The sequence below is a fragment of the Homalodisca vitripennis genome, chromosome 2 (assembly GCF_021130785.1).
Source record: "Homalodisca vitripennis isolate AUS2020 chromosome 2, UT_GWSS_2.1, whole genome shotgun sequence".
NCBI classification, from domain to species: Eukaryota; Metazoa; Arthropoda; class Insecta; order Hemiptera; family Cicadellidae; genus Homalodisca; species Homalodisca vitripennis.
In genome coordinates, this window is record NC_060208.1 from 34,186,858 (window position 1) to 34,212,431 (window position 25,574).

Consider the following 25,574-nt stretch of genomic DNA (forward strand, 5'->3'; position numbering starts at 1 on the left):
TATTGGAGGTATTGTTGAAAATATCAATGATAGGCCCTGTCGTTTGATTGCTTTCTACTAGAAACCGAAATGAAATTACTAATTAACGTGTATACTAGCCTATACTAAGTTTGGAAACTGGAGTGACAAAATTAAACAAATTTAGATTATTTTACTGAATGAACAAACAAAGAACATTGAATCTGGATTATTCGATATGAAGAATAAATTAGACAGGGTTGGGCAGAAAATTATACCTTTTATATTGTTTGGGCAGGGTATACTTTTATCTCATCTTACATATTCATTAACACATCTAGTTCAAATTATGAATAGCAAATAACCACTGATTGGCTGAGCGGTAGCGAAGCCTCTGACTCGTGAGACTGAAGAACAGTTTCATTTTTGTCTGTCTGTCTGCACGGTATGTCGAAAACTTATTGACCTACAGACTTTAAATGTTTCATGAAGCTTATTTTATACATTTGCAACACTGGTTCCGATAAACGTACGTATATCACTCCTCGAGATTTGGCTGAGCGTTATAAATATTTTTAAATTGGTCTTATAAGTAACCACGATGGCAATGAAAAAATAGGAGAATAAATTTATTTGTGAACACTCTGAGCAAAAGCATATGACATTTTAACATGTAACATATTAACAGATGTATATCATTCACATGGTAAAAAAAAATAATATACTGAAATTCAATTTTAAAAGTTGATGACAAAATCTGATTCAGCGCAATCCTGTATTATAGAACCCTCGCTACTTTACCGGAACTTATGTTATAAACCCTGCTATGATAGGCCTAAATGAAAAAATGTGAATGAATCATGTTGCAAGATATCTCGTTAAAGATCATCTGCAGACTTTTAAATTTGAATAAGCCTATGATGGTGCATGTACAACCATAGAATTTGGCTGAGCGACATTGAAGTAGCTTATCACTCAGTAGCTTGACACAATTATCTTTTGTATGTGCTACGTAATAATATTGTACAACATAGCTACGTAATGTGTAGTCGTTACTATTGTAATATTGAAATGTACTTTTCTTTGATTATGTTCCAGGTGATTTAATTTAAAGCTAATTAAAAATAATAAAAAAACAATTATGTGTCTAAAAAACAGTTAAAACGTCTAACGTAAAAATCTAGTTACTAAAAATAAAATTAAATTTGAAAGATTATAATGAATTCGTCATACAAAACAAGATATGTGTGGAATTAAACTTGTTAAACTGTTCATTATCGTTAATGTTAATAGTAATATAAATAAATATGATATATTCATTATAAATGTTATTAGAAATAAAATTGGTTGGATTTAATATTATTGAACTTATTATACGAACGTAAATCACAAGTACATCTCGGGTTCTACCAAATAGCGAATTGTCGCGTTCCGTGAGTTCCTGCAGAAAGTTTCTTGGCAGTTTGCATTACACAACAGAGACGATATTGCGTTACGCATTTATGCAGGCGTCTTTAATAATTCCCGAATCACTTCTAACGGTGTAACAATCATATATCAATAGTAAAATTTTGAAATAGTTGTTGAATATTTTAGTTCTATTATTAGAAATGATTTATTTATTTATTCATTTAAATTAATTAATATCTATATATCATGATATATACAGTATTACGATTTTCTAGTTTTAATTTACTTCCAAAATTATTTGGTGATTTTTAGTTTTCATCGGTTTTGCAGCTACAATTAGATTTTCTTTGAAACTGTAAGCAATATATTTCCCGTTGACATTAACCTGCTTGATCTAGTATACGAATTGCTTCGAGTAACCTGTAAGTCATTGCTGTGAAAGGTATTTGACTTCATTGAAAAAAGTCATACCTGTCACATTTTAATGTTCTATTATTTGAGTATGTAATTATTCTAATACTTTTTGTTTTGTTTTGATGATGTTTAAAATCAAATGGTATAATAAATTATTGACGTTTGCATGCCTTTTATAAATATTTTATACAAACGTTTTATAATTATTTATTTATAATTTATTTCGTTGTTGTAGCCTATATAAATAACTGAATAATTTGTAATTTAGTTTAAAATAATCTAGTCAAATCAGAAAATCTTGTGAATGCTGCAAACTTACATCCATATCACTGTCATTTAAATTATAAAATGGTTAAGAACTAAAATGATGATTTTAGAAAACTTATGTCGTATTGTCTTCTTTTAACTTTGACTAATGAATTTTCTTATTTTCAATTTGACAAAATATTAGTCTATAAGGTCAGTATACTGGAGAATCTATAAATCTTCATTTAGAATTTTAAAGTGTTTTTTACATTTTTAAGCTTTACATTAGTATGTGTGACATTTATATGACATCATTTTATGGCAGAGAGGATCGACCTTAAAAATACACACTCGGTGCTCGAAGCCTATGCCTTTATTAACGCATAAATTTACTGATGTTATTCAAATAAGTTTTTTAAGGATTTACTTTAATGTATATTTTTAAAGAAATACATTATTGTTAATATTTACTGTTACGATAAATACAGAAATGTTACTTACTTTCACAAACTATCTTCAACGCTAATAAATAAATATGTTTTACAATATTTTATTTTTGTGCTGTTAAGAATAAATTAATACTAACTAAAATATTACATTAATTTGCTTAATAAACTCTGCCTTTTATTTCAAGTATTGTTTTATCTAGTGTAGTACAGTTCTTTGTAATCGTTTAAGGTTCTTCGACTTCATTTATGAAATTCTTAGTTTTTAGGAAAAACATAGATTGTTAACATTTTGTTATATTTTGTTGTTGGGATTTTGTCGATTGCTATACAATTTGTAATATTCTGGTAATATAATATTTGAAGTGATTTTCAGTGGAAAAACGTTTAAAAATTTTGGCTACAATTTGTAGTTATCAGAAAGCCCTTTAAGTAAACTGATGTAGGCTATATATTAATTCTTGGAACATGATTGAAACCTAAAAAATCTTAAAACAATAATAAAATTATAATATTATAACTTTTGAGAAGAAAGAATTGTCTTTCATTAGGAATAGCTGAGACCTACCTACTAATTTTCTTAGGGTGGTGTTTTACTATTATTTTAACTTTTTTTAAGTACCAGACTTTATATAAGAATGCTTTGTAGTCGTATATTTTATTAACAAATTACTCGTACTTCATAATATTTTCTCAAACTATTCATTGAAGTAGGCCTAAGTACTGTAAAATATTGACAATAGCACAACATAACCATTTATATTTTTTTAATTGCACTAATCTTGGCACTATTATCTTCAAGTGTTTAAATGGTTTATATTATATATTTTTTTTAATTTCGTATTTTTACATAGGGGGGGATGCATTTACGCACAGTGTGAAGGAGCGAGTCCTAAGTTAAAAAATTTAAAAGGTATTATTTCTCAGTAGCTACGATTTACCTGTCTTCATCATGCAATATGAAGGAAGGGTTAGTTATAACTATAATTTGTGTATTGTTTATGAAGCCACATACAATTAATTATGAGGCAACATCGTTGTGATCGCCATAAAAATTGGATTTTAAACTATCCGTTCTGCAGCTAACCGATTTCTTTAGAACTGTAACTTCCTACTAATTGGAATTAAGTTAATATTACCTGTACTATCGACCTGGGCGTTATTATTGTAGATTTCTCATTCAGCAGAAAATAATTTTAGAGAATCATAAATCATAATTGTATAACAATATTCGGTAAATACATAACAATTATAATTGTTATTATGTTGTCAATTGCATTGTATAACAATTTCGGTATTTTTATTGTTAATAAACCACTTTTGTAGATGATATTCCATATTTTGGAAGTAGTTTGGGAATTAAGAACACAATCACAATATAACACAATCGTTATGACATAATATCATTGGAATTTATCATTTGAACCGCGGTAGTATTTTGGGAGTAACATTATTATATAGAATATATGGGCAAAAAGATAAAAAAAAATAGGCTCAGACACTAATTTTGAGCTTGTTTTGGGGTTCACCAAAATAATCCACATTTCAAGGCAGCATTAATTTTTTTGTGAATAAAAAATTGTTTTCTTTGTGTTGTAATGAGAATTAGCATTTTACAAACAGTTAGTTTTATTTACAGTACTTAAGTAGTTTTTGAGAATTTTACTGCATCGTTACGAAATAACAACATATAGTTACCCTCAAATTTTGGTCACCAATTTGTGAATTTTGTACTAAAAGTTCAGGGTAACCTCAATTTTGTTATTTAGTATTAAATTCTACACATGTTGGCTACTGAAATTTGATAAACATCCTTTACATCAATTTAGGCAATTAAAATTAAAATAATCATATAAACTTAATTTTCGATTTTTCTTGAATATTTGTATCCAAAATAAAAATGTCTTATTTTTAGCAATGACTTCTAGTACTAAATGTTTTGTTTAGAGAACAAAAACTATATGAAACAAGGTACATATTATGTAGTTTTAGTAATTTCTCAAATTATTCAAAACATGCTTAGTTCAAGCGGAGTATGGGGCCACTATTATAAACGTTATTATGGGGGTTATAAAAAACGTAACAGGATTGTAAACATTTGCCACCATTACTTGTCCGAAATCCTACTATCTTTACAAATCATCCATAGTCAAACCTTAAACAAGGAATTAAAATACACCCTTTTAATAATAAATAAACCCTTACAAATCTTTAGACTATAACTGGTTTTTTATGAATGATGACAATTGGCTGAGCACTAGCGAAGGTTTCACTCGTAGGGCTGGCAAAACTTCCTTTCAGCGTGTTGGATGTCTGGCTATCTGCATGATATCTCGAAAAGTAACTAACCAATAGATTTGAAACTGCATGAAACTTTATTTTTATAAGAGGAACACTGAGTTAGATTATAGTGTAATGTACAAATCCATGGGATTGGTCTGAGCGTTAGCAATGTTAACATTGGTCTTATGGGTAACCATGATGGTAACGAGAACATATCAGGATAAATAAAATTGTAATCAAACAACATTGACACGAAAACTAATTCAATAAAAAATGCAAATGTAACATGTGGCAAAACATTTCAAGAAAGATATTTCTGTATACTCCTGTATACCTGCAGACTTGAAATTTTGTACGACACTTCATTTCTGCATGGACAAGAATGAGTTCTATGATGTTGCATAGCTACCCAATTATGGAATTTGGCTGATAGTAGTTGAAGCATATAACCTAGTAGTCTGACATAGCCTAATTTCTTATTTGTTTGATGGAAGATGTAAAAATTCCTTTGCCGTATGACTGTCTGTCGTTCTATTTGTCAATAATAAAATTAGGTGTAGATTTCAAATTTTGCATTGAACCTCAGCGAATCCTGTTACGTGACACGTGGTGTGGCTACTCCTACCTTGTTACCAGACCGAGCAATTACAATTTAGCATTAATAGATTTTCATGTTAATTATTTTATCGTATAATTGCAGTTAATGTTAAAAGTTAATTTCGATGATTGCAGAAGCGGGGTAAAACTCGGTAGTATTGTGCATGCAGTATTTGTCACGGCGTGTACGCGTTGCAGTATTTATCACACACAGGCCGGACGAGCGGAATCGAAACCCGGCTGGGAATACATTCCGGGGCACATACACCTGTTCGGCGCTGTAGTTGAGGGCTCGGCCGGCAGGGAGCGCTGGGGTCGCGGGGGAATGCCCTGAAATGCCCCTAGCGGGAGATCTTACAACTGAGACGCCATTAGAGCGAGAGAGGAGGGAAGGGCGTGGCCTGTGGTGGGGCGGCGGACCACTGCGCACCCTCCCCGCGCACCCGGAAACACAGGGCGTCCCTCCGACATGGAGGGACAGTTCCTCTCCGTCAACGTTCCGTCGCGCGCGGCGCGTCCCCGTCTGTGCTTGTGGTTTGTGAAGTGCTAGGACATCAAAACCAGTTTTGGATTGAAGATTTGGTGTAAGATTTTAGCGTCCGACAGGTCTGGCGGGCCTGCTTTACATAACGGCCGCGTTTACAATTTCTATGTAAATCGATGTTCGCCGCGGAGCGTACGCCTAAATTGAAATCGCGGCTGTCAAAATGTCAAGTGCCGTATTCATTTCTTTCACGTAGAATCCGACCTCTTAAATTATAACCCGAGTCGTGAGAAAGTGCTAACGATTCGTTTATCCGACGTATAAAAATTGTTTTCAATAAATTGTTAGAATTTGTCGTAATGTAATTGAAGTAAACTACGAACTCCATTCGTGGAAATGCACATACGTATTTACCCAAGAATAATAATAATCGTAGTGTTGGTATTTCTTTAATTATATAGTATTGAACCGTACACGAATAAAAATTATAATATTCCAAACTTAATTCAAAATATATTCTTAAACACTAACTAATAACATGAATTTCCAAAATTATTTTTATATTAGGTATTCGTGTAAGTAATTTTTTCCATTTTAAAAATAGTGAACGATACAAAATTTAAAAATAAACATGCTAGTTTTGTTTATTACCATGAGGGCGATATCTATTGTGGTGCGTGGGCAGGCACGCATACCGCGTACACACACACGTATCATGCATTCATGTGAGAAGCGCGCCAAGACGAGTGTTTCCGGTAGACAAGGCGCGGCCGGCCGGCGGGCGACGCGAGGCGGCGTGGCGAGATGGCGGCAGCAGAACCTCGAGAGTCGGCCAAGGAGAGAGCGCGATGCCGCTGCCCGCAGAGCAGGCCCTGGTGACCAAAGGTGAGTCTTCAAGCGGTCACAGCATTCTTTTAAAAATGATTTTTACTGTCAATCCCTCTAAATACACTGCCATTAATATTTCACATCTCAGAACCTTTCTGTCTCTGTAATAAAATTATTTTAAAAACTAATTCTGATTTAATTTACAGGTCTCTTTTCGTAAAAGCAAGGTTCTATTTTATAAACTACAAGACTAATTTTCTTCAAAGTGTTTTGGTCATTTTAAAATTTGTGTCTAAAATTGAGTCCCATTAGAATTTATAGTCATACGAGTATGGTAATATAGACCATTGTATGTAGTTTTAAATCTCCAAGTTCTAAGCAGGTATTGCATGTAAAATTCTAACAAATGTTTTGTTGCTTTGTAATTTACAATATTAGTGTACTGGGTATAGTTGCATAAAATAAAATACCTTATCTCATGAAATCATCACTGAAACAGTTGTAGCTTCTTAAATTGTGCCTAACAATGTGAAAATCTAATTGGAATCCACATTTCTTTTATATAGAATAATGTGCATTTTATGTTTTAGAAATGCCAAAACTATTAGAGCGTACTGTATATGTTAAAAATACATGAGACCAAGTTATATCTACTTCGATTGATTGTATTTTGAACGTCATCTAAGCTTATATAGATTTTCAATCCAAAATATGTAAAAAGGAGCAACACTTGATAAATTAGCTTGCATGCACTTTTATATTCACACTACATTTTAATTGTAAAATTATAACAAAATGTACAAAATGTTCTAATAACAGAATTGATAAAAGATTCACTTGACAAGAATTATCCTGTTAATAAAGGGAACAGTTTGATATTCGTGTATGGGTTTATATAGAAAACACATAAATTGGACATTTCTCTTCCACCTCAAATTAAACTCTTTTAGCACACGTTAAAATTTAAAAACTGGTGTTTATCTTTTAATCTTGTTTAGTTAGGATTTTTAGTCTGATAATTTGTGTTGAGGAGATTTAATTATTTCAGTCACATTTACGAATTAAAAACAAACAGAAAATCTAATAACCTTAAATAGTCTTTTTATTTGGATGATGTTTCTTTTTTTGAAGGGAACACAGAAAAGACTAGTTAGTGTGGTTTAAAAAATAAAAGATAAGAGACTAATGAAAAAAGACCTAATGAGTATGCTATATAATTAATTTTGACGAAAATAAACGTTGGGCTGAGTGCATGTCCCGAAACGTATGTCTGTTATATGAGTTCACAATAATAATCGGTAAGTCTTAATTATATTCTTTTTATGAATTCCAAAACATTGAAAGAAAGGTAAAAAATGGATATAATTTTCGTAATGCTTCTAAAAGTGGTTTTCGTAATATGTTATAAGTGTAATATTTACTCTAGGATAGGCTGTTTACTCCCAGTATCTTTTAAAACGAGAAACAATACAACGATAAAGATCTCTCTACACTTCAAATTTAAATGCTTCTCAGAAATATTGTAAGAAAAAAGTGTTATTCGTTTTATTTCAGAATACTTTGAAATACCTATCAAATTTTGTTTAATATAAAACCTTTCTTATAAATTTTTTTTTAACAATAATTACTTCCAGCAAACAGCGTAGGCTACAACATGAGAGGTAAGAATATATTTTCCTGGTCTGATATATATAAATATCAGTTTTTAGATAAAATCAATATGAGTTCTACAGCATGGTCCTAAGTCAAAATCTGATTAGTACTAATATAACGTTATGATAAGGGAGTAGTCTATTATAATGATCCATTTTCGTACAATTATTTTTATATTAGAATAATCACAGTTAAAGTTTATAAAGTTACTTCACTAATCACAGTTACAGTTTATAAAGTTACTTATGCAGAAGAAGAGGAATAGTTAGTTATTATTTGGGGCAACATTTTGTTGTTTTCCAACACTGAGGTGAAATTAACATTTAAAATTCATATATTATTTATGATAACTAGCCAGAATAAACTACGCATGAGCATAATTAGGCATAATTACGTTGAAGCGTAACTAAACAATAATATATAATTTCTCAAAAATTATACAGATGTAAGGAGACTAAAATTATTGCTGTAAGTTACGATTACTGTCTGGTAATAGCTCAAGTTTTCAAAACATTTGTGCGTGAACTGGACCACACGCTTACTGGAAGATTATTATTCCATGTGGTATAAAGTTAATTTTGCCATGTTGCCAATTTATTCGGCCAATAATTAATTAATGAAGAATGTTATAAGAACCTAAAATAACAGTTGTTAAATAAACATATTTTGGCAGTCTAATATGTTCACATCTCAAAATTACAAATACATCCCCAGAATTCCTGAAACCCTTTCGAGTCGGTCAGAAACGGCCGCTAAAACACCCATATCGACAATCAAGGGTGAAATCATTTTCATAATTACAAGACGGACGCGTCCATTTCATCTCCACGCGCGACGGGCGCGAGCGGGGAAAGCGGGAAAGCGCAAGGAGTGAAAAATACCGTGCGCAAAGCGAGAAAGAGAAATGAAGAAAAGGAGGGAAAAAATCGCGCGCACTGGAAAAAGTCTGTGCGCGTCCCCCTCCCCTCCACATCTTAGACCCCTCAGGCGCTCCTTCGAGTCCCCCCTCCCCCTGCCGGCGTGTAGGGAGGGAGGCCTCGGTTTTTTCCCGCGGAGCATTCTTCCGTTTGCTGCGGTCGAGGGCAGAGCTCAACTTGAGGTATGTCTTGTCTTATGTAACATTTCGGAGATCCTAGTATAATTCTTACTCACTATTAATTTCTCTATATATGTGCTGAACACGCGTATTTTTTATACCAGTGCACTGCCTGTGCAATCATCGCAATTCGTGAAGTTCACCTGACTCTCTCCGGCCTCTTTCTCGTGAACACCTGTTTGCTGGAGAGGCTTCGTACACTTGCCAGGCCCAAGTTATGTCTCCTAGTTTTCACTTCGTGCTTTGAACACCTGCGTTCATATTTTACAGTGATCGTTTTATAAAACAATTAACGGAAAAATATTATTAACTTATCACACCGTATCTAGTATTCCACTTGCCACGTGGCTGTACAGGTCACCTGGGAGGGGTCAGCTTACGTGGGTATCAGTTTGGAATAGTTACGTCGTGTTCCAACATGAACGTGCAACTCCGGATCGGAAACTTTCACTAATAATTCAAAATAACTTACGTTTGGATTAATCTGTAAATATATTGCAATTATTTAAAAGTTGTTTTAGTTCGTCTTAAATTATATTTAGGCTAAATACTACTGTGGTACTTGATTAAAAACTTTGTGTTAAAATTTTTTCAAGTGCTACACCATGTAAAAATTCTTTTCGTTCTTACATAACTTTAAACATTTTTGTTCTGTACAGAGCAAATAAAATATATTGCTATTCCACCAGTTACGTATGATTAAATTTAGCTTCAGTTATATATAGCTCTAATAAAATACAATTAGTTAAGAGTGAATCTAATGATTTAGGATTTAATGCTCAACGAAAAAAATTGTGTGCGAACAATTTGAGTAAATAATACGATTCTGCTACCTAGTACATTATTTTGTCGAGAGAGAGAGAGATTTTCAAGCAGACCTTGGATGTTGGAGTGGCGGTATAGCGCTATCTGTACTTGTACGGGCGTGGCACGGCACTCAATTTGCGATTATGTGGGAGCTATAAGTGTCTAGTTATTTCAATGTTTCTTTTTAAATTCTGAATTTTTGTATTAAAATTAGTCTTAGATTATGTTATTCATCTATTTCAATACTGCCGTTCCATCACGGTGGTGCACAGTTAGTTGGGTAAAAATATTTTGTTCTCCATTTTATACACGTTGATCAATCTCTACTTCAATTCGTAAATTAATTATTGAAAAGTCAACTTATAAGTAAACGACACAGTGCAATTTTAATTGCCTACATATAAACAATATATTTCTACTTGTAAAATGACCATAGCTACAATATATGTATGGATAGTTAGTTATTATTTTAAGTAATATTATCAATTTATGTTTCATTGATGCATTTGAGTTGTATCCCTATCTTTGCAGTCAGCCACTGTAATTATGTTACATTTAAATTCGTGTTCCTCCAATGTTCATATAAGCAGATACTAGGAAGAGAAGTTTGGATTGAGGTTTATATTTTTTTTTATTTGGGGAGGCCTAACTAGGGTACTCCCAAAAGCCGTGTACAATGACTATACTTTCATGAAACAATGTATCAATTGATCTATATTATAGTACATTTCACTTGCAAATATAGAAATATTATTGTTTAACACAAATTATTTTAAGGAGGATAATATAAATTTAAAAGATTTCAAAGACTCAACTGTTGTTTAGTTTTCTCTTTTATATAAATGTTTACACTATGTAAGCTATAAATTTGGTTTTACAATAATGTGCACTTGATTAACTTAGTTAACTTGATTTTAGATAACTGGACATTTTAAGAATATTTGTCCGCAACGCTCAAAAGTGACTTTTACCCAGTCTCTCAGTTTCGGTAGCCGAGTCTTTGACGGCGTGAATTTTTTATGAAACGCGTTATGGCGTCCAAACAAACTGGAGAAAGCCCATTTAGCGCGAGATTGCCGAACGTTCGCCCAAGGACGTTGGAAGCTGTGTCGAACGTGACCCCGCGGCTGTACAATGCCTTCAGGCCTTACTGCACGGGCTATTTGTGCTTTACTGCCGGCCTCTACATTCTTGAGTCCTTTAGAGGTTATTACGGTGGAGAAATGGAGTCTGCCTGTGTCGAAAAATACATGCCACTGCATAACTCCTTAAATTATAAGACGTAAATAGATTCTCCGTCGCAAAAAATACATATCAAGATAAAATTTTTTTTATTTTAACAAAGTTTCTCTATGTTCCTTTTTTTAACCCTGCATGATAATAAAAACAATTTTTAACTGACAATGTGAAAACTAATTTAATTCATATCTTGCACTGTAGGATTTGATATAAAATTCATTAACAGTGTTATACCTGCTAAAATTAATAGAAAAAGTATGGTACTTTCAAAGTAACCACATTGATGAACTTTGTGTATTTTTCAAAAAAACTGTTACGTGGCCATGTGATCAACTATGATGTAATCACCCATTCTTTTCATTAAAAAATGTCTAATTATTATTTGTTCAGTAATGTACCGTCCAAATTGGCGAATCAACTTAGTTAATGCCTAGTTCTGTTGTATTCCTTCCAGAAACTTCTAAGGGCTTTATCAAAGTAGAAAGGTCGGTGGAAACGCGAAACGTCCGGCTCCACAAAATAAACATAAGAACATAACATTTTATTCGGCAGCGAAAAATAAAAACTAAAACTCTTTATTAACATTTAATCTTAGTTAATCATTTGTCTGGTGAACTTTTTACCCTTGGTAGGGTAACTCGAAATCGTCATAACCTCCAACAGTATTGTATTCTCTCAGTATGAATTTATTATAGGTCTACGGTACAAGCAAAAAAATACAAATATGTTTCAAAATTTTTTTTAAGCTTATAATTCTATTATAACGGACATTCAATCTTTTCCGGCTTCTGGTACTCAAAATGTGTACCATTTGTTTCTTTACTCTGTTTGTTTGGTCGTTTCAAGAATACAACTACACCTAAATTGAATTCGATTCCAATGAAATTCAAATTATTAAGTCATCTGTAGCTGCGGTGAAATTATAGTTTGAACTCACGTTTGGTATCATTCTAGATGTAGCTCAATGAAGATTGGGTTTGGTATCATTCTAGATGTAGCTCAATGAAGATTGGGTTTGGTATCATTCTAGATGTAGCTCAATGAAGATTGGCTCTACGTAAAGGTAAAGAAACTCACCCGTTTTCCAACTCTAGCCAGATTGAAAGAACGGTTTAGCTAACCAGATGCACGTGGTCTGCCCAGCTTTACCTTATCTCTGTTAAACACACAACACTTATCACTAGCGATAGGCCTTGTCCTTATCGGTGTTTGTTATTTATAATTGCCTACAACGTAGCCTTATCTTTGTACAACGTGCTTTACCTCTGCTAGAATGTAAGCTTTTGCTAGAAATTTCCAAATCACATGAACGTTAAAAAAGGTTAGTGTAAGTTGTTATTTCTAAGCCTAGGAATAGAAGAAGTTTAAAGTTCATTCTGCATTGTAATATTTTTATTTTGTTTAGTTTTTGTCTTAAAACACCGATATTACTAAAATTTGTTGAGATAGGCTACTATAAGGTAGTTTTTTATTGTAAAAACCCAATCTTGAAGGTGAATACTGAGCAATTAAGTAAGATTTGTGTATATCTGTTAATTTTAAAAATAAAAAAGAATTTGTCAGTCTCCGTTACCATTTTGTAGGCTTGACTGCACAGTTAATTTTTCCAGCATGTAATGTTGTCACAGGTAACTTTGAAATAAAATAAAATAAATAATTGAGTAGCTATACTTAGAGAAAAAAGTACTTAGTGGCTCTACACTATGCATTTTTACTAGGAGTGTTTGAGTAAAATTATTCGTTTTTGTGTAAGCCTAGATGCAGTTAATACATTTTCAATACTTGATTGTGTATTGAAAATACAAATAGTAGACATGTCATAGTAAGTTTTTCTCTTATATGTTTTAGATCATTAAACTTATGGTAGCATTACGTACTGTTATAAATAATACCGAACTTATAAATAACCTACTTATACAAGTTCACATAAAGTATCAGTTCAGGAAGTTTCTCATTATGTGTCTAGCCTAAAAAGACATACTGGAAATAAATATTTTTCCGTATCTTGTTGTCACCAGGAATGTCCTAGAATTATTGACAAGTTTTTAACTCAATCAATCAAGTTTGGTTAAGATCAGTCTTGATTGTTTCCGTAATTAAATTATCTTGTTCATAATTAGTCAGGAATCTGCATCAATTTTATTATGCTTATCACTTACATATTCATAACTGGTAGGTGATACAATTAATTTACCGAATCAGATTGTCCTCGTTCTTTTCATTCTTCGGCAATTAAAATGAATATCTAGTTTTGTAATACTTCCGTATTGATACGGAAGTTATATTTTTGGAGCACTGAAATGCCTGGAATCTAGGTACATCCCTCTGCCCTGTAAGAATTTATCCCACATAACACTGTTTAATTGCAATACTGTCCTTACCGCAAGATGTATGACCCTTCGACAACCAACCACTCATTACCCTACCGCGAACCGGTTCCTTGAACGGTCCAGCGAACGGTTCCTACCAATCAAACTGGCTCGTGGGCTAACCTCACTATTACACTACCATTAATCGTTCTAAAAGCTTAATCAAGCCCTGTCTTATTTGTTTTATAGTTAACTATTTAATTGCACCGGAGTGGCCGCCATTATGTAAATTTTATCGCATTACATTGCAGTGTAAAGTTTATGGCGCCATTTTCTGTCCTATATGGACTGAAATTATATACGGTTCTGGTTCGTAAAATTGGCGGCGAAATTAGTTTTGAGAAATAGTGTCATGTCACGGTATATAGAATATTGTGTGTTGGTTTATCTGACATGGTGCCGTAATCGTTTATGGTCTAGAACCGAAAGCCCTCGTCTTTTGTCCGCAACAAAGAAAACCTCAGAATGGTAATTGCTTCGTTCCTTTAATTACCATCGTAATGTGCTTCTTCCATGGAATGAGTCCTTTGTTTGGCTTGTAATTTCTCAACACGGACTCAATCTGCATAAATATCCCAATTCCAACAACCTGGTACAGCAGTGCACCCTGCTTTCTCTATATTGACAATACTACGCTAGCTTTTATGTCTGAAGGAATTTTCCAATTTATATGTTTAGGGTTCAAGAAACATAACAGGTTCAACAACAAAAATAAATACAGAGTTTCAATAGTATCCAAATAACGTGTCGATCCAAGGAGGCTATTCCACCTTCTCTCCCCGTCAAAACTACCCGAGAGAAATAACAGGTTAGAAAAAAGCGTCTGGGGTGGCAAAAGTGAGCGTGGTCTAATTTAGAGGGATTTTATTATTTTGGGGAAGCCATCTGGGGTGGGCCGGGGTGAAGGCAGGTAAACACGCGACTACAGACACGTGGACGGCACGCTTTACACCAAGTTGCCCAAAAATCACAAACCTCCCCTCCGGCCCATTGAGGGTCTATTAGTCCTCAATGGGCCCTAAGTGGTCTCCCTAGCCGCTACCTGGCTGCAAAAACTGTTTGCGGATCTTTTGTGGGTCCGACAGCGGCACAGGCACCTGTGGATGTTTAGCAGAAGTAAGCGGTGATCGTAAACCTTTTTGTGCGGTGTTCGGGGGTTCTCACAGAAGGCTCGGGACCTTTGCCGGCGCGGTTTCGGTTTCATCACTGAAAGGGCTCGATGACAAGCTGTTAAGATCTTTGTTAAAGAGTTTACCTAACGGTTTTCATTAGGTTTAAATAGGACTCGTGTCAAAAACTAGTCAGCGGTTTACAAAATGTCAAAACTTGTTTTTACTTTTCTAGATATCCTTATTTTCTGATTTTCACTCATTAGATATCCATATTTATGCAGATAATAGAATAGTCTGCAGAATTGTTATTTGTTGTTTCTAAGTGATCATCAACAGGTATTTAAACAATTTGTCGAGAAACGTTTTGAAATATTTAAATCGTCACCTAAATCAATCGTTTTCAAATTGTGACATTTACTGCAACTCTAAATTCTATGCAAGATGACAGTGACGTACTCTGCCAAACCAAAATCTTTCCACTCATCTCCTCTAAATCATAATTTGAATATTCCGATTTTTTTCAAAACCTAACGGGATTTGGAGCCTCAGCCGAAGTCGGGAAGGGTATTTGACGCTTTTATCACCTTATTTGCCTAACGCCCCCGATCAATCGTGTGTGAAGGAGAGACAACCAGACATTAAGCAGGCTGGCAAATTGTCCCCGTCGAGAGCAATATTTCCCCACATTTCCCCTGGAGTGCTCTGCTCTGCTCTGACGGAGGCTCATAAAACACAATTACTTCCACTACAAAGGGTTCCCTCTCGTATGCGAAGATTATACACCCTATAAAAAGATAAGGGGCACGGCACTGTAATATGTTTTATCTCAATCTTTTCAATTTTCTTGTCGAGTCCTGTGGGAGTGAGAGGGCCGGGATGACGGATCGGGAACGGGAGTACAGTATTACAGGATTAAGGTGTGCCGCATCCCGTCCCGGGGATTTATAAGGGAATGTTTTGTAATTTCAAGAGAAACTCTATTCCGTGTTGTGGGGTATTTGCGTTGGTTTCACTTTCCTTACTCTCTAGAGGTGAAAAGTTTCACCAGGAAGGAGTAAACTTCACACTATATTGATCTTATTTTATATATTCCAGCAAAACATGTAAAACATCTTTAGAAGATAAGAACTAAAATTAAGTTACAGGCTTGATTGATAGTAACTTTAAAACTATAGGCACACATTGTTGTACAATTTTTGAAATATGTGTCAGTATTCTTCTCTATATTTCTGTTAAGGTTTTCTTGAAGTCTATGGAAAAATTGTTTTTTAATTTATTTTAGTGCATCTGAGGTTCCGCTTTTAACATTGAGCTAAAGTTGAAACTGATTTATGAATATAAACTCTTCTTAAATCCAGAAATATTTCACTTTATAAACTTAGATTTTATTGCCTTATTGCTAATAAATAAAAATACAATTATCTGTTCAAACTTGTTTTTAAATATTTATATTCAGTATTGAATTTCCCATTTAAAATTATATTAGGGTGCCTAATTGGGTGTAAAATTTCTATAAAAAGTATTAAAGCGTTTTTATAAAACTTATAGATGTGTTCAGTTGCTCGGAAAAGCAATAATAGAAAGTGAAACACCATAAAAATGCAAGGTTATCAACGTGTTTAATCTCCGCTTATAGCCCAGTTCTGAGCCACCGACCGTTCATTCAGACCTAACCTAACCTGTACACAATTCAAAGTAGGTCGCAAGGAGCAATGCCCGATGTGCAGCGATAATGGAGTCCTTGCTAATATCATCAGCTGATGCTCCCACCATGGCGGCTACTTCCACCTCACCCCTTCATTAATTCCACCCTCTCCCCCCTACAGTCACCCTCATGCTCATTTCCTACAGCTAACGTCGGAGTCCGACTCCTGGCTCTGATTTAGACAAATTGTCCAGGTCGCCTCTCTGCAGCGGCGCCGCGGGAGGTCTACCTAAGTCCCCGCCGAAACGTAAATTGCTTTCTTATCAGGGGAGAATTTTATTTGGGCCTAGGGTTAATCGAATTTCGAGGCTTTAGGTGCTTTTATTTGGTATTGATTTACTTTCGTCCTGATCTACCCTTCTTATCAATGTTCAATCTTGGCCGAAGAAAATAGGAGCGAATAAAGGCAGCTAGTTCATTTATCTTTGGTGTACATTGGAAAAGTTCACTATTTTGGTAGTCTTATTCTTATAGCGTTAACTTTTAATGGTGTTGGATCAACCCAGTCAAAGTCGTTGTTAATGTTTTTTAGTTATCTGAATCATTAATTTGGAATCATTACCAGATTAGTGCAGGCTAGACTCAAATGATTCTTGATTGTTGACGTGCGAAAATGCAGTGCATATTCCAGGATTCGAACCCGGGTTCTTAGGGTGATAAGCTGAGGGCTGACCTCTAAACTATCAACAACTGCTTATAAAATAGTCACATTGAGTTCAAACACATTTATATCAATACTAAATGGCAAAGTTTTAAGTGGTTTACTTTTAATTTTTGTGACTTTTAATATAATCACTTAAAAGTAATGCACAAGTGATTGATTCGACTAAAATAAGAACGATATGAGTTCAAACCCTTAACTCATGCTGGTTTAATGTAGAAGATATTTATACTTAGCCTAAAGTACTATTTTACACCCGATGAGTGATGAGTGATATGTCTCGCCCCATTTAGTGCTTTTAATAAAGCACCCAATCAAGTATTCCAACCAGCCTTCCGGAAGTAAAACGCTTGATGAAAATTGCGCAAAATAATCCCCAGCTGTCACTCGGGCACAATGGGCTGCTAACAATTTTGTCAAAACAATGTTCCGTCACTGACTTACAGGCTACTAACAAGACAGCCAATTACAGGGAATTTTCTGTTTCAGGAGTGGCGTCGGTTGGCAGCGCTGCCGCGGGCTGTGAGTATGTTTACCCCTCTATTGTTAACCCTCTTTTGCATACCGCGGGGAGAATACTGATGATCAAGAAGGACGCTAGGTCGCCCCGAGAAAACCCCACACAATATGTCAGCATTCAGCATTGTCAACCCTCTGACGCCCGGATTTGCTGTCACACGTGGATCCGGGGACCGTGTTGTGGGCGAGGGTGGAGATTTCGCGTTCACGTTTTTACAAATCCACAACATAACCTTTCCCCGTCGTCTCCCCCACGGCTTAAGGGAAACGTAATTCAGCCCAAATAGCTAATTTAGATTCCGTCCTTCAAAATTGCTGTTTAGTATTACAAATTAAAATTATTATTTTCTGGTGTAAGTTCAGTACTCTGTAAATAATTAGTGAAGTAGTGTGGAGGAAATCTGGGGTTTTTTAAACTTATCTAGATAACGGCTCTAATACAATGAGCAGGTAATTTTGAACCAAATTCCCAGTTTGTTGCAAGTTTAATTAATTTTTCAAAAGTTTTAAATCTATAAAGCGGAATAGTTGTGGATGTAAATAATCTCATTCCAATTAATACTTTTTGAATGTTTTATTTATTTGGAATAAAATTGTGTAATTTTAAAGAAAAAGGGTGGCTTCTTCTTCAACGTTCAGCAGTTGGACCTGTTTGTTGAATTTGTTATATTAGCTATAACTAACCTCGATGTCAATAATGTAAATATTTATTGTTCATGTATATAACTTGTTATCATTATTTTTAACTATACTTTATCCCACGGTGGTTTCTTTGTAAAAATATTGTAATGATATTTTGGACATAATTTACTGTACTCAAACCAACTTAATTATTAACATTCCGTCGGCTCGTTTTAAAATTGTGTAAACATTCTCTAAAATTCTTCAAAAAAAGTTAAAAAAAAGATAGAAAATGTTCATACTTTAATGTACATACGCGCACGATGTGGATGTGACTGGATGTGACTGCCGACTCCGCTGATGCCGATGAACCATTTTTGACTCGAGGGGAGGGCAAAATTGACTGATTAGTGATATCCTGTGTTTTGACACAGGGCTCGCTGTTGGCTGTTTGTTGTGCTGGTATGTGTTGGAGCTGCAGGCTCGTTTGTCATGAATATTAACAAGTTCCATGGTAGCGCTTCAATATAAATTGCACTGTTGTAAAATAACCTCTCACTGTATGAAACCGGTAACGTTTTTGTACCGGCCCACCTAAAGGCCGATCTATATTAAAATAATGGAAATTGAATATGCAGTTTTATGTTTATGTTGATAAGTTTCTTGTGTTTGTTTCTTCTTTTCTATAGTTATTTACAAAGCATGCTATGCCACCACATTTTTAATCTTAGTAAAATACTACTATAAAATCAATATTAGTTGTTTTGCAAATTGTTTAAGATTTCTTAAAATTATTTAAATGTAGTATAGTAAATCATTTTATTTTATGGAAATAAATTTCATTAATTTAGCTCTTTTAAATATTAAGATTGTAAAAGTAAACAATTTTAAAACGCCAGTGGGTTAAGCTTTTATTTTTGCTATATTTTTTATTTCCAATTTATATTCAGTCATGACTATTAAATATTAAGGAATTTTCATTATTAAAAGCGTAATGATGTCCACGGCGCGTACGCATTTGGATGGGAGGAAGAGCATTTGGATGGGAGGAAGAGCGCTGGTATTTTGATGCTGCAGCCCCAGCAGCTTTGATGAACTCGATAGTATCTTAGTCGTGATTCCCCAAAGAACCTGAGGTCTTGCATGACAAGCAATTTGTGTTAAAAAAAGGAGACAATCTATTTTAAGTGCTCAAAGTTATCAAGAATTGAAACGCGGGTTTTAGCGCCTTCTGCTTTTGGCGGACTTAAAAAAATCGTTGAAGGTTTCTACCGGTCGGTAAGCTAATGAGCAATGTATAGGCAAAGAAAGGCAAAGACCACAATAGGCGCAGACAATGTGAAGGGACAATAGGGCCAGCCCTCAGGCCCTGTAATGCACCCCACCTGTAAATAGATCTGTAGACTGTCCTAACGATCAAAGCCCATTATTATTTTCTTTCCAAATCAGCAAGGTTAGATAATATATACTTGTTTGTAGGCGCGAAAACTTTAAAACAGATGACATTATTCTCGACACTTGTGAGAATTGTGATTGTCAGCTGAGTTACACTCAATGATAGGCCTACCATAGTTTATAATTAATGATAATAATATTGACGTAGCTGGCTTTATGTATCCCTTATTAGAATATACAATAATGGGCTGTTTTAATCTTGTATTCTATAGAATATTACATAACACAATTTCTGTTGATACAAAGATAATTTTCTGAATGTAACAAAATCAAATGCAATGTCTGAGACAAAATGATTGAAAATGAAACATTGCAATTTTAATCCCTTTAATGCCAACGATCTATATTGCAGTCGTAAAATATTTTCGCGAAAATTACTGAAGATCGTTATAGCGATTTTTCTTTGTTTTGTATATTATAGGTACATTATAAAAAACACGTTGGCATTAAACGGATTAAAGAGTAATAATAAAATGGACTATGATTGCATTGAACAATCTTGTAACATTTTCTATCACTGGTAAATGAATAAAAAATATAAATGCTATTATCTTGCAAGGCCTTTCAGAATCAATCAATAATTTCATCATCAGACACAAAATCTTGTAACATATTATTCAAGTTTGTGTAAATCACTAAAGTTTAATTTTTGGAAATTACGTAGTTTATAAAATCTGGCTCTGATTCGGTGACTGAAGGGTAAATATATCAGAATAGTGGGAAAAGTCATTTTTCATCGTTCGGGAAATAATCGTGAGTTTTCAGGGTATAGAACGAAATGGCTTGAGATTTGCCGAAGTCGGCGTACTGAGAGCGGGTTTGGCGCATACACGGCAGTAATGATGTGTGGTTCACAAAAGGCGGTGGCGACGACACAGCACGATATTGGGGCTGCCTGCACAAAGGCGCTCTGTCAGTGCTCTGAAATATTGTGAGCCCTCACAATGGGTTCCAGTCGTATATCCGTCTCCTCGCCGTGGAATCCTCCCAGGTCCAAGTCAATACGGCGGTGACGAGCGTCGATCGGCAGATTTCACAATAAGTACTTGTACGCAGAGTGGAACTCACAGTATCTTGGGATAGAGTTCAAGTAATGGCTGAATCATTATTTTGTGGAAGCGTGTGCTTCCAATAGAGAAATGTGACATTCACGTTTGTGTCTAGTGCAGCGGAGTTTGTTGTTGAGTGTAAAATTGGAAATCTCCAAAGAGTGTTCACCAGCTGATTCCTTACAGGCGCAATTACTCTATTACCATCTTTAACGATACACTCATTTTGTGTCATGCAAGTCATATTTGTGCAGTACCATTGTATTGACAGTAAACGATGGTGGTACCAACGGAGAATTATGTCGGTTACGGCATAGAATGCAAACATACTGTGCAGATTGAACTTTTGGAGGGCTTCCTGGCGAAAAGTGGCAACATACTGTGCAGATGGAGATGGTATATGCCATGTGGCAACGTTGACGTGCCTCCACGCTAGAGGAGCCAAGGTCTCGGTTGGCCAATCTGTTATCGTGGAAGGCCGAAGGCCGGGGTCAGGCCTAAGGCCGAGGGAGCGGCTGAGGTCCCTACGTCACCCACACCTTGCGCAAGCCATCGGCCGACCGAGCCCAGCGAAAGAGCGTCCGCGATTACATTAATTGCCTCATCCAATGAATAGCCAACAATACCGCTTCAGTTTCCGGGTAACTCCAATTATTGTAAGATGTATTTCATTCGGCAGGTAGCCAACAATGGACTATTGTACTCCGCCGATGTTCTAGAATACATTTTCTTTTACGTGTTTTGTTTAACTAGACGCAAGGATTGAAAACTGGCCTAAAATGGGGGGGGGGGGACTGAGGGGAGGATTCTGGAGAATGGTAGTTGTAAATAGACTTTGAGATATGTAAAATGTTTCCAATACTATAACTATTGGATGGCAAATTCTTCACTTTGATTTTTAAATGCCTCATGAAAGGTTTTAATTGTTTACATTGATTGCATATAATTTTATGATTGGTTGAATTTGACTGTTTACATGATTCAACATTTTTCTAAGCTCTGATTGAAAAGGGTTTGGCATTTGCAAATCAAGATAAAAAAATAGTTTATTTCAAATCCAGTATGACGATTTGTATACGTTTCAAGTCAAACTCCAAATCCCAGTTGTGTGTTTTAACAGCTGTCAATATAATTCCCCCCCTCCCCCCCAGTACACGCCCACTCAGTAAAAGCCCCGCCATCCATTGACACGTCGCGTCGACAGAATCAAATGCCTAAAACTTATTCCCGATGATTGCATCACTCCAGTCGCTGCGTGAAAATAACGACATTTCCGCGCCGATCGACGCACATTCCTTCAATTTTCATTTAATCATGCGACGCCCTCTGCACGTGAAGTGAGGTGCCGAGTTGAATATTTCAACTGCATTCCTCCTTTATCACCCATACTTGAACGATTTCCCCCCTCTGTTTGCACTCGGTGAGCACTCTTCCGTGTTTTTACATTGCTGAGTCCGCACTCAAGATGGTTTGAGTTGCCTTCTGCCACCGGTGGATTTATCCGTTTTCCCTTCAGGAGAAATTATCACCTCTGAGAGATCGGTTAGAAGCGAAGATGTAGGCTTTTCTGAATATGTTTGTCGTTGGGCTTATACTACTGTAGGGAACAAGAATTGCATGTCGCTACATTCATTTTAGTACTTTTGGATTTGTTAGGCAATCATAACATTGAAATTTATATTTAAAATATATAAATTGTTTTCGTACAAATACGTTTTTACAGGCGTTCATAATCAAGTCTATTCTTCTGAGGTACAGTTTGGCTTCTACGAAGCAAAATCCGTGGCCATTATCAAGTAGCAGAATCCCATTTCGGGCCATCAGGAATTCGGTCCCGAAAAAGTTCGGGATTCCAACAGGCGCTCCAAACAAAACAACGAGGCCAGCGGTTGTTTTATTCGGCGCGCCCAAAAAATAGCGCGACGGGCGACGGAACAGAGACAGCCGAGCAAGGCTATGATTATCTACAGGTGACTAAGCTGGATTGTTCCCATGAACCTTCATAACGATAAGTACAGTGATTATCGCCTCAAATGTCGGTTCATTGTTCGAGATAAGGCGTAATCAATGTTATTACAAGGACATGCTCGGCATCCCTCCACCGCTATTGTCAGGAAATACCCCATTTTGTGGGCACCCTGCGCACCTCCTCTCTTCTTCTATCGCTCAAAATATCTTCCTCAGATGATCCACCATAGGTTCCCGAGGGTACTTTACCCTACGAGTGGCCTCTAAAGTACTGTAGTTTTCACTTATCGGGAACAGCTTAATCGAAATGGCTGCAATTCCAAACAGGGTTGGAAGATAAGAGGGGTTCTCAGTAAGTCTTGAAATGTGGGACGATTTTGTTTGGAAAGCCGTGTACACAGTTGTATGGATGTTAAGTACATGTAAACCGCTTGAGTTTTGGGATTTTAAAAGGAAAGAAACTTTTGTCATAACTTTATAATATATTACATGATAATTAAGTTTTCAGTGAAAGCAGCATTGTAAATGAAATACTAGGAAAGCTATCAACTCGAGATGTAATCCCCAAAGTGGTTAGATTATTCCCAATGAATTCTTTGGGGCTACAGAACTTTTGATAGTGTTCTGTGGGAGTATCCCTGCCAGACGGGAGGAACTCGCTATCTTATCGTGCTGATAAGTTATCAGCCTACTCTCGACTGCGACTGACTGTGACATCGAGCGCTCTGATCCTCTAAAAATACCCTGGACTTGACCAGGTTGGAACGGGTCGCACTACTGTTCTCGCTCGGCCACGCTATTTTTAGAGGCTGCTGGGTCCCGACCGTGCTCTTCTCAAATTTTACTTATTTCTAAATCGAATCGTGGTATATATTACAAAATCGCCTGTCCAAACTAATTTGCACTTACCTAAGTCACCATTATTGATGTGAGACTTCGTCAATACCCCTTCTGTCACTCCCCTTTTATCCAGAAAAAATATCTATTTTCTATTTTGAAATTTCTTTCCATCGGGAAGAAATTTCAAAATTAAAATGACTCACTCTATGGGCAATAATATTAACAAAACAAAAATTGTGGATTTTTGTATTTGTTCTGTATGCTTACTAATCAAAGTGTAAAATGCTTTCCGAATGCATCTTTTAAATATTTTAAAACGAAGTAAATTGTTTGATTGTGCAGATGTTAACTTGTATCTAATTCCAAACGAAAATGTGAACAAAGCGACTTGCCTGTTAGTTGGTTAAATTAATAAGCTGTAAACTCTTCCACACGTATGCCACTTTGCCACTTTTCTTTGCGGTTACGGTTATAGTTTTTAACTGTACGAATTTGGTTGAAATCTTAATTTATAGATCACAAGATAAATGCTACACTGAATTCGTTTCTTAAACTTCCTCATTTTAAGTTGTAACGTTTTAAAATACCAATTTTATAAGTTATAATTTAGCTGCTATAATCTCATTCTCACACAACATGTTTAGTATTTAAAAGTATTATACTCAATTATGCAAAAGAAGTTCACAACAAAACCTAAGAGCACACGGTTTGATCTGTCATGGGTGGAAATGCAAGATCGTTTTGGTCTTGCAGACGTAAGCGAAACTTGCAATATAAGGTCACTTTTACTTTATCGGCTATTTTTAACCACACAATCGGACCACATTGACAGGTTAGGCTGACTCACTGTCCATTGCATGTTAATAAAGGACTTATGTTAATCGCCAGTGTGAATGACTCGATTGCATTGCCGAGGTTAAATTCAGTCAACATTTCCTGGCCAGAGTGGTTATGGATTTGTGCGTTGTCTGCACCGCGGTGTTATTTTGCAATTCGGTGGTGTGTGCGTTTTGCGCAATGCCTGCAACTTTAACCAGATGTGTTTTACGGCGTCACGCGTCTACGACCCACCTTGCAGAAAGGCAATGACCTTTTTACCATTCATGTGTTAATGGGCTTCGTTTGCACCCGGGGAATGTGAATTAGGACTTGCACCTTCTAATTAACACCGCCTCCTTCGTAAACACTTTCTTGTGTGTTGTCTGTTGTTATCCCATCATATATGAAACGCCTTTAATTATTGCCGAAATGCTAATATTTATTCTCTGACTAGTTTTCATTATTCATTTAAATGGTAGATCAATCATCATGGTTTTTTCCCAACAGGACTTCTGTAATTTATTCCAGTTGGTTTTCGACAGTACCTAAACAGTGCTTAATTTGGAATTATTAATTTTATCTTAAACACTTGATATTTTATATTACAGTGTACTCTTAAGGACTTTCAAAATTTACCAAAGAGTACATTTCTGAATAAACCAACACTTTTTAAAGATTTCTCAGTTCCGAGCTACTTTTTTAGAACGATTTTGTTTCCCATTCCCCATTAATTGTGCCCGGTAGGTAAGCTGCTCGAGCAATCAAAAAACTGTTCTAATCGCTGAGTGAATCGCATCAGTTTTCTTAAAGCAGGTAGTTGCTGAAATGCTGAATTATGAATACTTTTCAACAACATCCAACTCGAATACGTTTATGTTTCCTTCCCTATTATATTTAAAAAAAACTGTTGAATAGAGAGAGCGAAACCCACCCTCTTGCCATTGCTTTTTCTCAACATTAACAAAGTGTATGGACTACGACCAAGCAGAATGCTA

At 35.4% G+C, this 25,574-nt stretch overlaps 1 protein-coding gene across 1 annotated transcript in view; it reads left to right on the plus strand.

Moving 5' to 3' along the window:
* The first annotated feature begins 6,365 nt into the window (after positions 1-6,365).
* The window catches only part of LOC124353782, a 179,922-nt gene continuing 160,713 nt past the window's right edge, over positions 6,366-25,574 (plus strand). The window contains exons 1-2 of the mRNA XM_046803779.1: positions 6,366-9,418; positions 17,798-17,830. Of these exons, the coding sequence (XP_046659735.1) occupies positions 9,224-9,418; positions 17,798-17,830 (228 nt within the window). The 5' untranslated portion in view covers positions 6,366-9,223. The remainder of the gene's footprint in view (positions 9,419-17,797; positions 17,831-25,574) is intronic.